The 12,889-nt window shown below is 40.4% G+C and overlaps 1 protein-coding gene across 1 annotated transcript in view; it reads left to right on the forward strand.

Moving 5' to 3' along the window:
• Window positions 1-12,889, forward strand: part of ENPEP (glutamyl aminopeptidase (aminopeptidase A)) — a 67,719-nt gene that overhangs the window by 34,934 nt on the left and 19,896 nt on the right. The window contains exons 9-12 of the mRNA XM_004686477.2: window positions 864-998; window positions 3,308-3,373; window positions 8,482-8,547; window positions 8,686-8,837. Coding sequence (XP_004686534.1) covers window positions 864-998; window positions 3,308-3,373; window positions 8,482-8,547; window positions 8,686-8,837 — 419 coding nt within the window. The remainder of the gene's footprint in view (window positions 1-863; window positions 999-3,307; window positions 3,374-8,481; window positions 8,548-8,685; window positions 8,838-12,889) is intronic.

The raw sequence follows: 12,889 nt of genomic DNA on the forward strand, positions 1-12,889 counted from the left end.
GTGGCAGGTTTCTATTTTGTAAGCAAAAAAATCTCCCCAAATGTACATAAAATTTCAGTGGTCATCTCATGCGTGTCTCAGGGCCTGAAACAAAAGCTTCCGTGAACTCCAACAAATTTTTTCAGCATAGTATGTCTGCTGGAAAAGTTTTTTTAAAAGGCATACCTTTAGATGGTGTAAGATCCTCATGATGAAATGTGTAGAGAATCACAGATGGGTACAGAATAGAATACTGCCCTCTACTGGAATGAACAAAAAAGACAGCGTTAAATGCTTGAAGCCCTTGCAGTTTCCAGACCTACTTTAAAAAGTGAAAAAGTTAATTTCCAATAAGCGTCTTTAAAGACCTAATATACATCTAGGTCTTACAACAATGGAACTATTGTCATTTGGGGCCAGAACAGTTCTTTGTTGTGGGAGGTTGTTCTAGGTGTTGTAGGATATTTAACAGCATCCCTGTCTCCCTAGTTGGGAACCACTCCTTTATGCAGAAAATTGTTGATCCCATCAGTTTTTGGCAAATAGACACACTTCCTCTATTCTCAGAACAAAGCTCTGAGGGACTGTGATTCCCATCATACAGACATGGGACCAGGAAAGATGAAAAGTTTGCATCTTGTCCAAATACCAAAAGCAGAATCCACAGATGCTGGTTTCTTTTAAGCTACATACAGGCAGAGTCAGGGTTGGGGGGGGACGGTCAGTGGAGAGCAATCAGTGCAGAAAAGAATTAATTCGATCATTTAATACTTGTGAGTCATTCACAGTTATTCCCATCCCCCCATCTGATATCATATCGCTGATATTTTCAAATATGAACCAGTCTAAGGCCCGGCCGTGTTTGGTGTCTTCTGTCATTTCAGCGTGACCAGATGTTACTTGAGGACGTGTTACCTGTACAAGAGGATGATTCCTTGATGTCTTCACACCCAATAGTTGTCACTGTGACCACCCCAGCTGAAATAACTTCAGTGTTTGATGGGATCTCCTACAGCAAGGTAGGGGAACATGGCGATCTTCAGACCATCTCTGCTTAATGACTTTCAGTGCATGCTTGAAAATAGCGACAATGATTAGGTCATGCCAGTGGGCTGTGGGCAACTCTAGTACTTATTTAGGTGCTGAATACTGACTGCTCTGCTCTACTCAGTCACTGTCATTCTTATGAGATTTTGAAGCACATGTTTAAGAAAGTCTCTTTCCACTTTTATTTGTAGCCACTGTCTTTCTTTTTTTTTTTTTAAAGATTTATTTATTTATGCATATAGAACTGGGGTACAGGCCAGAGGTGTGGGATGGTGAGAGGCTTCACCCAAGACAGTGGGGAGCAGAATAGGCAGATCAAGGAAACACACTGCTGAGGGGAGCAGCGGGCAGGCCAGGAGAGGTCTGCCATGTCATGTGGTCACTTCCGGGGCAAGCAGGGATCAAACTCATGCTGAAGTGGCTCCAGCTTCTTAGTGCTGTGCTTTAACCCGCTGTACCACTAGGGAGTGTAGCCACTGTCTTTCTGGCAACTGATCATTTACACCTTCAGCATCCAAATTAAAATTATTTGGTTTGATGTTTTATACTGCAGTGACCTTCTGCCACCAGACATGCTGTATATGTAGGGCCTTTCCTTGCAGCTTCCTTTAGTGCTTCTGATGGGCACTGAAATCCAATTCAGTGAAGAGGAATTACTTTCATCCATTTTTTGATAAGGCTTAAAGCTGACTTTTGTCAGTATATTGGATGATGTTATTCATTAAAACTTCATGGGAAGCCTCTTGAGTATTTACCCAAAGGCACAGAAACATTAATTCAAAAGTGCACCAGTACTGCTATGCTTATGGCAGCACTACTCACAATAGGTTAGCTATGGAAATCCAACTGCCCCAAAATAGACGACTGGATCAAGATGTGGTCCATATACACAATGGAATATTACTCAGCAAACAAAAAGATAAACTCATGCCATTCACAGCAACACAGATGGAGCTGGAAGGGATCATGCTCAGTGAAATAAGCCAGAAAGAAAAAGAAAAATACTGGATGGCTTCACTTATAGGACGAGTGTAGGGGGCACAAATAAGGGATAGGGGGAATAGTAGTTATAACAAAGTAAAAATCAAAATCAAAGGGCAACTATAAACCAGAGATATTATTGGGGGGCAGAGGGAGACTGGGTCAACATGGGTGGGAAGAGTACAAGAGACTGTGGTGATGTACATGGGTGAATTGGCAGTGGGAACTCCTTGGGGACTACACATGAGTGGATAAAGCATATGAAAATGAAGGAAGATGTAAAAAGTACATAGAATTAAAAAAAAAGAAGTGACAGAGATTAAAAAAAAAATCATGGAAAGGTGTTTCTCAACATGTAATGACCCAGCATTCATGCCTCCTCTCTCCCCGCAGAGGATCCTCCAGATCCTCTGGGCCTCTCTGCAGAGACTTAAGTCATTTCTGCGGCCATCTCCCCCATGGCTGTCCAGTGTATTAACTTGCTCCAAAGGCCACTGCAAACTGTCACACTGTTATTGTGGGTGCTAGATGGAGCTTGATTAAGACAAATGGCTGCATTTATTGAAATGAATACTAGATGAAATACTAGACAGAATACTTGTGTGTAGAAGGCCTTGCACTCTGCTAATACTTGAAAGTCACATCCTGTTTTTGGCTTTTCTGCCCATTCCCATGACATATTTTCAGACTGATTTTATTCACATTTATCTCAAGCTGCTGATGATTCTTTTTATCTTTCTATTGAAATGAAAACTGTAAGAGAATGTAGAAAGCTGAGGTTTTCGTCTGATTTTTGAGATTAAAGGATTCCAGTGCCTGAATTATAAATCTGTCTTTATTAAACTAGTTGACTAGAAAACTCCTCAACTATATATTTCCACATATTAAATATTATTTTTCATACATTGATGTACACTTATTAAAAAGCCTGAATTTTATCCTGAAACTACTACCTGTAATGATGGAAGAACATTTTCCTAGACTGTTTCTTTCAATAGGAAAGCGCCATCTGCTGGCTGATTTGGCGAAATACAATAGTCCTCTGTTTAGCCACCGAAATGATTTTTTTAATTGCACTCTACTTTTTAGTTTTCTTAGAAGTATAGATACAGGTGGAGTGCCAAGTAATATTTTTGTCCTAAAAATCATAGAACAAAATCCTAACTATTTAAATTACCAAGATCACCGTGAGGAAATCATCTTGCCAGTCATTATGAAATACTGGTCCCTGCAGTGATCACCCATGTCTGTTTGTTGTATATCCTTTATAAGCTCAATTTGTTGTTCTTTTCCACCACAGGGAGCTTCCATTCTGAGAATGCTTGAAGACTGGATAACACCACAGAACTTCCAAAAAGGATGTCAAGTATGTTTCAACACTCTTAGTGATGTTGAAAGGATACCCCCCTTTTAATATTTCCTTTTAATTACCCTACTGTGTGACTGCTGTGTGAGTGCAAGACATGGGATTGGCTGAGGGCGGTTCCTTTTTTACCTTTCCTTCCCTGACTCGGGGATAGATAGTTCAGCATAACATACCAGCTGGTTTCATGTCCAGCTAAGTACCTACACTATCCATAATTACCGTGTGTGTGTGTGTGTGTGTGTGTGTGTGTAGAAGAACTGGGGTGTACACCAGAGGTGTGGGGGTGAGAGGATTCACCAGAGACAGATTGGGGAGCAGAACATGTGGATTGACTGAAACACACTGGTGAGGGGAGCAGCAGAGAGAGAAGAGAGGTCTTTTGCGCCCTTGGGTTCACTCTCCGCCCGGGGATAGAACTTGTGCTGCATTGGTGATAGTGCTGAGACTTAACGCCTAGGCCACCAGGGAGGCTCTGTGATTACCATTTAGGTGAAGTGTCGTAGGCAGATTTCAACAGACAACTTAGGATCCTGATCCCCCTCTCCATCTCTGAGTGAGTGAGCAGCTGTGACAAAATACACAACAAAACTATTTTCTCACAGCTCTGGGGATTGAAAAGCCTAAGACCAGAGTAGTAGCAGCTCCATTTTGGGGTGAGAGCTCTGTGTTCCTGGCTGCACATCTCGGCTTCCCTGCCTGCCTGTCTTCACTGCATCCAAACCTAGTTGCTGGGAATTCTCGAACTACATAGAAAGGAGAAACGAAACCCAGAGATTCACTCCAGCATTAGGATGCAGTGCATGAATGTGTCAGGAACGTCAGTCCATAGCGACAGGGAAGGAGAATGTAAGTTGATCTCTAATGATCTTCCTTTATCATCTGTAAAGGACTTTTTTATCACTAGATCTGAAGATGGTTCACACCAGCATTACCACTGTGATAAAGAAAATGAATAAAAAGCATCCACTTCCTTTTGGAAGCAGAAAGACCATCAACTTTCCCAGGCATGCCACACAGCCACTTTAGCTTGAAGCTCCAGGGGCAATTTCAGTCTGCTCAATTTTATATGTGTCTTTCTGGAAGACCTTCAGCGAGTCGTGGTTTATGGAACTGCCCACAACAACCTCAAAGAGGAAACGTCTCCTTGCATTTTCCCTACTGTTACCTCAGGGAGCAGGGGTTAGATGAAGTGTATTGGGGGTGTCCCGCCCATACATGGAAGGGGGCAGTGCTTCCAAAGAGTATGTGTTGTGCATGACCAAGAGCAGTGCCTGTAACCCTCTCGTCCCTTACTCCTAGAAGGTGAAGTCGAGCGGTCTCTGTGCTAACAACTGAGATTCCTGGGTGACTGTTCAAGTGCTCTCACTGGGATTCACCACAGCCCCGTGTGGTGAACGCCCTGTAACTTTTGCGGCAGCTTCAACTCATATCTCATACCCACCTCCCCGAAAGCGCCTTGAGTGAGGAACTGTCTCCACGTCTTCACATTTGCCAGTGCCTGACTGTGTCACTTGTATTAGGCCATCCAAAAAATGCTTTCATCTTCGTGTTACTTTTTTAAGTTTCATTATCTTTTCATTGGGGTCACTTAGGTTTAGGACACTGTAGTCCTCCCCTTCCCATCCTCCCCTCTGGTCGCCTCAATCCTGCATTCAGATGTCTTCTTTATTTTTGTTTCTTTATACTCCACTTGTGAGTTGCATCACCTGGTGTTTGTCTTTCTCCTCCTGAATTATTTCACTGAGCATAGCCTTCTCCATCCCTGCTGTCACAAGTGCCAAGAGATTTTTTTTTAAATGCCTGAGTAGTATTCTGTTGAGCATATACCACATTTTCTTATTCCACCTACCTGTTGTTGGCACCTGAGTTGTTTCCAGAATTTGCTTTTCACGAGTCCTGCAAGTTAGTGGTTACGGCTGGGTCATGTGGGAGGTCTGCTTTGTAAGGTTTTGAGAATACTCCAGATTGTCTCCACAGGGGCTGGACCCTTCCAGATCTGTATCAGTGCCGAAAGTTATTCCTTTTTCTCCATCCTTGCCAACTTTGGTTGTTTCTGCTCTTTTTGCTTTGCCCATTCTCAGGAGAATGAGGTGATTATTGTTGAGTTGCATTTCACTGGTGATAAATAATGTTGACTGTTTCCAAAATACACTTCTTAATTGAATGGGTGAGTGGTTTATAAATAAAAAGTGAAGAAGTAAACAAGATCATTGATGCTACTAGTAATAGTAGTGATACTAGTAATGCTGATAGTGCTAGTAATACTAATGATGCTACTAGTAATAGCAAGTGAATTACTAGCGATACTAGTAATGTTGGTGATACTAGTATTACTAGCAATAGTAGTGATACTAGTAATGCTAACAATACTAGTGGTATTAATAATACTAGTAATTCAAGTAATAGAAACAGTGCTCCTTTCCTTCTGTGTTTCCAAATACTAAGTGAAGGAAATGATTGTAGAGGACCTAGATGATCGTGAAATTTTGACCAGAATGACTATGTCGTGCTTATTCAAGGTGAAGAAAGAAATTTCTTCATATGGAATATTCAGAAGCACTAATCTAGACAAAGCACAAAAATTAGTATTGTCCAGTCTACTACTTGTGTAAATGTTCTTTTAACCTCTAGTTTAGGGAAACAAATTGTAATGTAAAACAAACAAAAAAAAAAACCAAAGCAACAGGGACAAAATCTCACAAGCTGGTCTGGGATTCAGAATTATCTTCCTGGAAAATCTCATCACCTCTTGGCATCCGTTTCCTTCACCACCGTCCAGATATGAGAGTTGCTTAAATAATATCAAGATCCCTTCCAGTTCCAAGATTGCCATTTCTTAGCTCAAGCTTAATAAGCTCCAAATTAAGTTTAAGAAGGTAGTAATCACTAGAAATTGCCAGTAACAGGTAGCTATGGTTATAATCATTACTATTCCAAGTAGTCAATTATTTAATTAAGGCAAAATGGTTGAGTGTGCAAAACCATCATCTAGGCAAAGTCGTCGGTTCCTCTCCCTGCCCACGCCTGCCCTCTAGTGGCCATGATGAGTAGTTACCCAGGCGAAGCCGCAGAGTGAAGCCCGCATTCCAAAGGGAAGAAGACCTTCTCCTGGCTGTGGGCTCATTGCTGCTAAAATGGCCTATCTTTGCCTGAAAAGAAGAGAAATTAAGAAAATAATGTGACTTAGGTGTAGTATCCACTGAAAACTTTGGCAATTTGGGTTGAAAGGATGTCTGCAAAGTGGTTATTTGAGGACTCAAAAAGCATTTAGGAAGGTTTTCTCTCTGTGAAAGACAACCATATCACTATTTGCAGATGACGTGATAATGAACATAGAAAACCCTGAAGACTCCAGGGGAAAGCTGTTGGAAATAATAAAGTAGTACAAGTAGCAAGTTTGCAGACTACAGAATTAGTATACAAAAATCTGTGGTGTTTTGTATACACAGAATGAATTAACACAAAGAAATCAGGAAAACAGTCACATGAAAGGAATAAAATGTTCTGGGATGAACTTAGCCAAATAGAGAAATATCTGCATACCGAAAACTACGACATTCTTGAAAGAAATAGGGGAATTAACATCAGTAAAATGACCATATTACTGAAAGCAATGTACAGATTCAGTGCAACTGCTATCAATATCGCCATGGTGGTCTCCATAGAAGTAGAAGCTTAAGATCATGAAATCTATTCAGAATTTTAAAATATCCAGCAGAGGAAAAGCACTTTTGAGATAAAAAGAACAAAAATGGTATCAATCTACTCAACTTAAAGCTATCCTACAGAGCAATTAAAAAAAAAAAAAAACCTGGTGCTGAAATAAAAAGAAACATACTGATAAATCGAACAGAATTGAGAAACAAAATCACACACATATGGACAGCTACCTCATGATAGAGGACCCAAGAGTTTATAATGGAACAAGGAAAGTCTTTAATAAGTAGTAGACAGTAGCATACAAGAGAATAAAACTAGACCACTACCTCACATCATACTACACAAAAAGTAATTTAGAAAAGGCCTGAAGCCATAAAATCCATTGAAGAAAATGTAGGAGATTGCACTCCTTGATAACAGCCTCATACATATTTGGGGGCTTGACTTCAACAGTAGGGAAACAAAAGCAAAAACAAACAAATTTGCATTAATACTAAAAGACATCATATCATAGGCTCCACCAGGGAAGAATATCCAACACATACAAAGAATTCATAAAGTTAAAAATAGGAAGAATAATACAAACAGCCCAATTAAAAAATAGGCAGAAGATCTGAATAAACAGACAGTTTTCCAAAGAAGACATTCAGATGGCAAAGGAAACATCTCTTTACTTCTCTTTATGAGGGAAATGCATATCAAAGAGCAATGAGGTATTGCTCACCTACAAGAGGCTATATGCAAAAGATAAGAAACAAGTGGGGCTTCCTTCATGTTGCAGGGAGTTAAGGCTCAGCACTGTGAAGCTATCTGCAGCCTGAGTTTAACTCCCAGCCAGGGAGCTGACCTACATGGCACAGCAGACCTCTACTGTCTCCCCGCTGCTCCCCTCAGCAGTGTATTTCAGTCTATCCTCCTGTTCTGCTCCCCACTCTGTCTCTGGTGAATCACCCCCTCACATCTGGCCTAAATCCCAGTTCTTGCATGCATTAATAAAATTAATCTTAAAAAAGAAAAGGGACCCACAAGTATTGGAGAGGATGTTAATGAGATTATAAATCCAGACATTATGGGAAAGAGTGTGGAAATGCCTCAAAAAAATGAATCATGTAAATTCCATATAATTTATTATTAATCTGTTATTCCACTTCTGAATATTGACCCAAAAACATGGAAACACTAATTTGCAGATACATATGCACCCCCATGTACACTGCAGCATAACTTATAGCAGACCTAAACTGGAAGCAACTTAAATGCCCACTGAGTGGTGCAGTACTTTTTTAGCTTATAAAGTGACATACAGTGTATGTTTGCTTGTCATTCTGTGTCAGTTTGCTGTACCAGGCATCAGTGAAAGGTAACGAGGGCCTCTACATCTATGGTGGAAAGCTAATCTGGGAAAGCTAAGCTCTGAATTTAAAATACTTGTTATTTTTTGCATGCAGAATTACTTGAAAAAATACCAGTTTAAGAATGCAAAAACCTCAGACTTTTGGGACGCACTTGCAGAGGTAAGGAAGGATCTGTTATCAAGTATTTCTTTGATGGACCAATGTGGTCAACAGTTTGCCAATTATTTCTTTATCTGAGGCTTCTGTCATTTTATTTCTCATGTGTATTAATTACTCTCCTTGTCTTTTCAATCTCAGGCCAGTGGTAAGCCAGTGAAGGAGGTCATGGACACCTGGACCAGGCAGATGGGCTACCCCGTGCTCAATGTGGAGGCCGCGCGGACTGTCAAGCAGAAGCGATTTCTTTTGGACGCCAGAGCTAATGCTTCCCTGCCCCCTTCAGATCTGGGGTAAGGATCTAGAATGCTATTCGGGAGAAAAGCAGAGTTCACGGACATCCTGATTACTTCTGCTTTTGGAGCTATATTTGAGGGATGAAAGTATGAAATCATAGTGTCTTTGGGGAGAAGCTATTGAAAAATAGCTGAGTGGTTTTAAAGAAAATTAGTCTAAACATTGGAGTAAAGTAACACCTGGATAAAGAGAGGAGTTTAAAGAGATGACACTAAGTGGTCGCAGGCGGGTAGCTTAAAACTGGCCCTGGAGTGAATGAGCAGACAGTAGCAAGTCGCTGGTCAGCCCAGAGAGCCGCTTGGCAGCCCCCACAATATCCCACATAGTTAAGGGATCAGTTAAGTTGTAGTGGTATCAAGAAGTATGAGACAAGAAAGGTATCAAGAAGTATGAAACAAGAAATGACTGCGTGCATTTTCAAAAGAGCAACTGTTACCAATACAAAGTAAAAAAATAATCATTTTGTTTTTTAAAAAAATTGATTTATTTATGCATACAAGAACTGGGGTACAGATCAGAGATGTGATGGAGGGGGATGAAAATTCACTAGAGACAGAGTGGGGAGGAAAAGAGGCAGATGGATGGAATACACTGCTGAGGGGAGCAGTGGGCAGGTCAGGAGAGGTCTGCTGTGCCATTTGTGTCAACTCCCTGGCCGGGGATCGAACTCCTGCGGCAGTGGTTGTAGACAGCTTCATAGTGCTGCGTCTTAACCCCTTGTACCATCAGGGAGTCCTCCCCTTCCCCAAAATAGTCATTTTGTTTTACTAAATGTTGGTTGTTGAAGGAGGAATGTAAGAGAGCAGGATAAGTAAGCTCATATGTCTCTCTCATAGGTGTCTCTCTCATTAAAAATGGGGCAGGGGCAGGGGGGATTTAGAGTCACAGCTTTAAAATCAGAAGAGCTAGGGCCGAGGCATGAGCCTGGGGGAGCCTCGAAAACGCCAACGGGGTTCACCTCGGTGAGGAAGGCAGCCAGGATCCTCAGTCCCCACAGTAAGTGAAATTGGAAGAAACTGTCTATCTTTCTATACTGCAAGTGCTGAGAATTAATAGTGCAGAACAGAAAAATTTGAGTTCCCAGGGCAGATAAAGACATACAGATAAAAACAACATCATTCCCTTGTTTATTCTTATCTTTATTTTGCCTGGAGAAACAGGTTTGCAATACTCTCTTGAGTGAATTGGAACTTAGGCCTGACTTGCTCTCAGGTGATAGTTATGTGCATATCAAAAATCCTAAGTTTCTGTGATAGTTCTGTAACTGGAAACCCTGCCTTTTAGGGTTACTTTTTATGTTCTAGCAAGTTAAATTGGTCAAATGTAATTCTGCTTTTTAATAGACAAAGTGTGTGTGTATATGTGTGTGTGTGTATATATATATATATAATTTTTTTACAGGAAACTTTGAGAAAATCTCTGGGGAAGTTTCATAACAATTGTTCTTGTTTGCAACAGTATCCACTAATTTAAGTCCAAGACACAGCAACACTGAATTTAAATGTGTGGGATTAGATTTCTTCCAACTATTCCTAGGCTATGAATTCCTGTCCACTTAAATAAAAAGTTTTATTACTGAGTAAACTCAGTATGTTAGCAGGTCCAAGTCGTTTTTTAATTAGCATAAATGGTTAAATTTTTTTCAAGAAATATGGTTTGTATTTTACTGAGATTTATGAGTGCATGATTTATTATCAAACCATTTATCATAAAACCAATTTACTTACCCTATTTTCGAGATTTTATAAATAAACCTAAATGTATTCTCTGTTGAGAACATTTTTTTTTTTTTAAGTTTATGCAATTTTTTTTTTTTATTAAAAAGTTTATTTTTACATCATTTTTCACATTTTTTTTTTCATCTCAATTGTAATACCCATGGGTTTCCCATCACCAAATCACCCCTGTGCCACCACCATAGTCCCGTGCATTTCCCTTCCCCCAACTGTTTTTGATCCCATTCCCCACTCCACCCCCACAGAATGTCTCTGGTCTATGGTTGTTCATTATTTTTGTTATTTTCTCGCCTGGTCCATTATACTCCTGCTATGAGTGAAACCATCCGGTATTTTTCTTTCTCTTTCTGGCTTATCTCACTCAGCATGATCTTTTCCAGCTCCATCCAAGTTGCTGCAAAAGACATGTGTTTCTCTTTTTTGGTTGCTGAGTAATATTCCATTGTATATATGTACCACATCTTTCTAATCCAGTCATCTACTTTTGGGCATTTGGGCTGCTTCCATGTTTTTCCAATTGTAAATAAAGCAGCAATAAACATGGGGGTACAAGTATCTTTTTCAATCAGTGTTTTTGTGTCTTTTGGGTAGATACCTAGGAGTGGGATTGCTGGGTCATAGGGAAGCTCCATGTTTAGCAGTTTGAGGAACCTCCAAACAGTTTTCCATAGTGGTTGTACTAGTTTGCATTCCCACCAGCAATGCAGGAGAGTTCCTTTTTCTCCACATCCTCGCCAACATTTGTTGTTGCTAGTTGTTTGAAGATGTGCCATTCTCACTGGGGTGAGGTGGTATCTCATTGTGGTTTTAATTTGCATCTCCCTTATTACGAGTGATGTTGAACATTTTTTCATATGCCTGTTGGCCATCTGCATTTCCTCTTTGGAGAAGTGTCTTTTTAGCTCTACTGCCCATTTTTTGATGGGGTTGTTTACTTCAATTTTGTTGAGTTTCATCAGTTCTGTTGAGAACATTTTTAAAAATCAGTAGTTGCGACACTTGAAAGAATAAATAGCTGTTTAAAAAAGCAGCAGTAATTCCAGAAAAAATAAAGAGATAAAAACATTTTTTAAATGATAAGATATTTTTTAATTATTTTATCTTTTACTTTTCCTTTGTTTTTATTTTTCACCTCAAACCGAGCATTTTATTAAATTAGGTAATGACATCTGCCTTTCTGTCCCCAGGAAGGAAGCTGTTCACTCTTCCTCTGCCTTCCACATGCCCTACTCAGATGTGGTTCTGTCCCACAGACCTGGGGTCAGTTGAAGTGTCCCCAAAGCTAAGCAGCATCCTCCTTTTTCTCACTGTGTCAGTATTCCAGGGTAGGAAATTCTTACCTGCCAGAAATGCATCCAAATGGCTCCCAGGGATGTAAGTGGCGGGAACACCAGGGACTCCCCGGCCTCTAAGGATTGGCCCGTTCACCTCTCCCGCAGGGGTTTCCTCTGTTGGCTGAGTTTACAGGCCTTTGCCAGTCACTTGCCTGGAGGTTCTTCCTTAGTAATACCCTGGTGTGCACCATTCTAAATAGGCCGTAGAGACATAGGGACGGTAGTGGGAGATTTCAACATAACTTCTGAGGTGTGTAGTGCGCGTCACAACAGATGAAGGTTGCCATCTGAATTCTAAGGATGCTGTGTGCACAGCTTCAGTGTTGCTGTAGAATGTTATTTTTACCTAAGATCTTTATTCCAAAGCCTCAAGGCATTTTTAAAAATTTTTATTTCAAAGGTTTTTATTTATGCACATAAGAGCTGGGGTGTAGCCCAGAGCTGTGGGGAGGTGAGAGGATTCACCAGACAGAGTGGGGAACAGAACAGGAAGATCTACTGACATACACTGCTGAGGGGAGCAGCAGGGAGACTGGAGAGATCTGCTGAGCCATGTGGGTCACTCTCTGGTTGAGGATCGAATTCGGGCCGCAGTAAATGACTATAGCTTGATAGCACTGAAATTTTAACCTCTGTGCTACCAAAGCAATTTATTGAAGGAATCCTTGTCCTTTGCTAATTTTTTCAAAGAAAGTTCCACTTTATAGAGCTATGTAGAAATGGAGAGCAATTATGTGTGTTAACGTTATTCATTGTACAGCATGGACTGGATGAGGCAAAAGTACTTGTCTGTTGCTTTTAAATTATTTTTTCCTTTGAAAATGTTTCTATCTTTAGGTAATAAAAGTTGAAGTTCTCTTTTTTTTGTTTTGTTTTGTTTTTGTTTTTGTTTTTTTAAAGATTTATTTATTTGTACATACAGAACTGGGGTACAGGCGAGAGGCTCAGGGGCGGTGAGAGGCTTCACCAGAGACAGAG

Source organism: Condylura cristata, unplaced genomic scaffold, assembly GCF_000260355.1.
Source record: "Condylura cristata isolate star-nosed mole 26May11 unplaced genomic scaffold, ConCri1.0 scaffold00021, whole genome shotgun sequence".
Classification (NCBI taxonomy): Eukaryota; Metazoa; Chordata; class Mammalia; order Eulipotyphla; family Talpidae; genus Condylura; species Condylura cristata.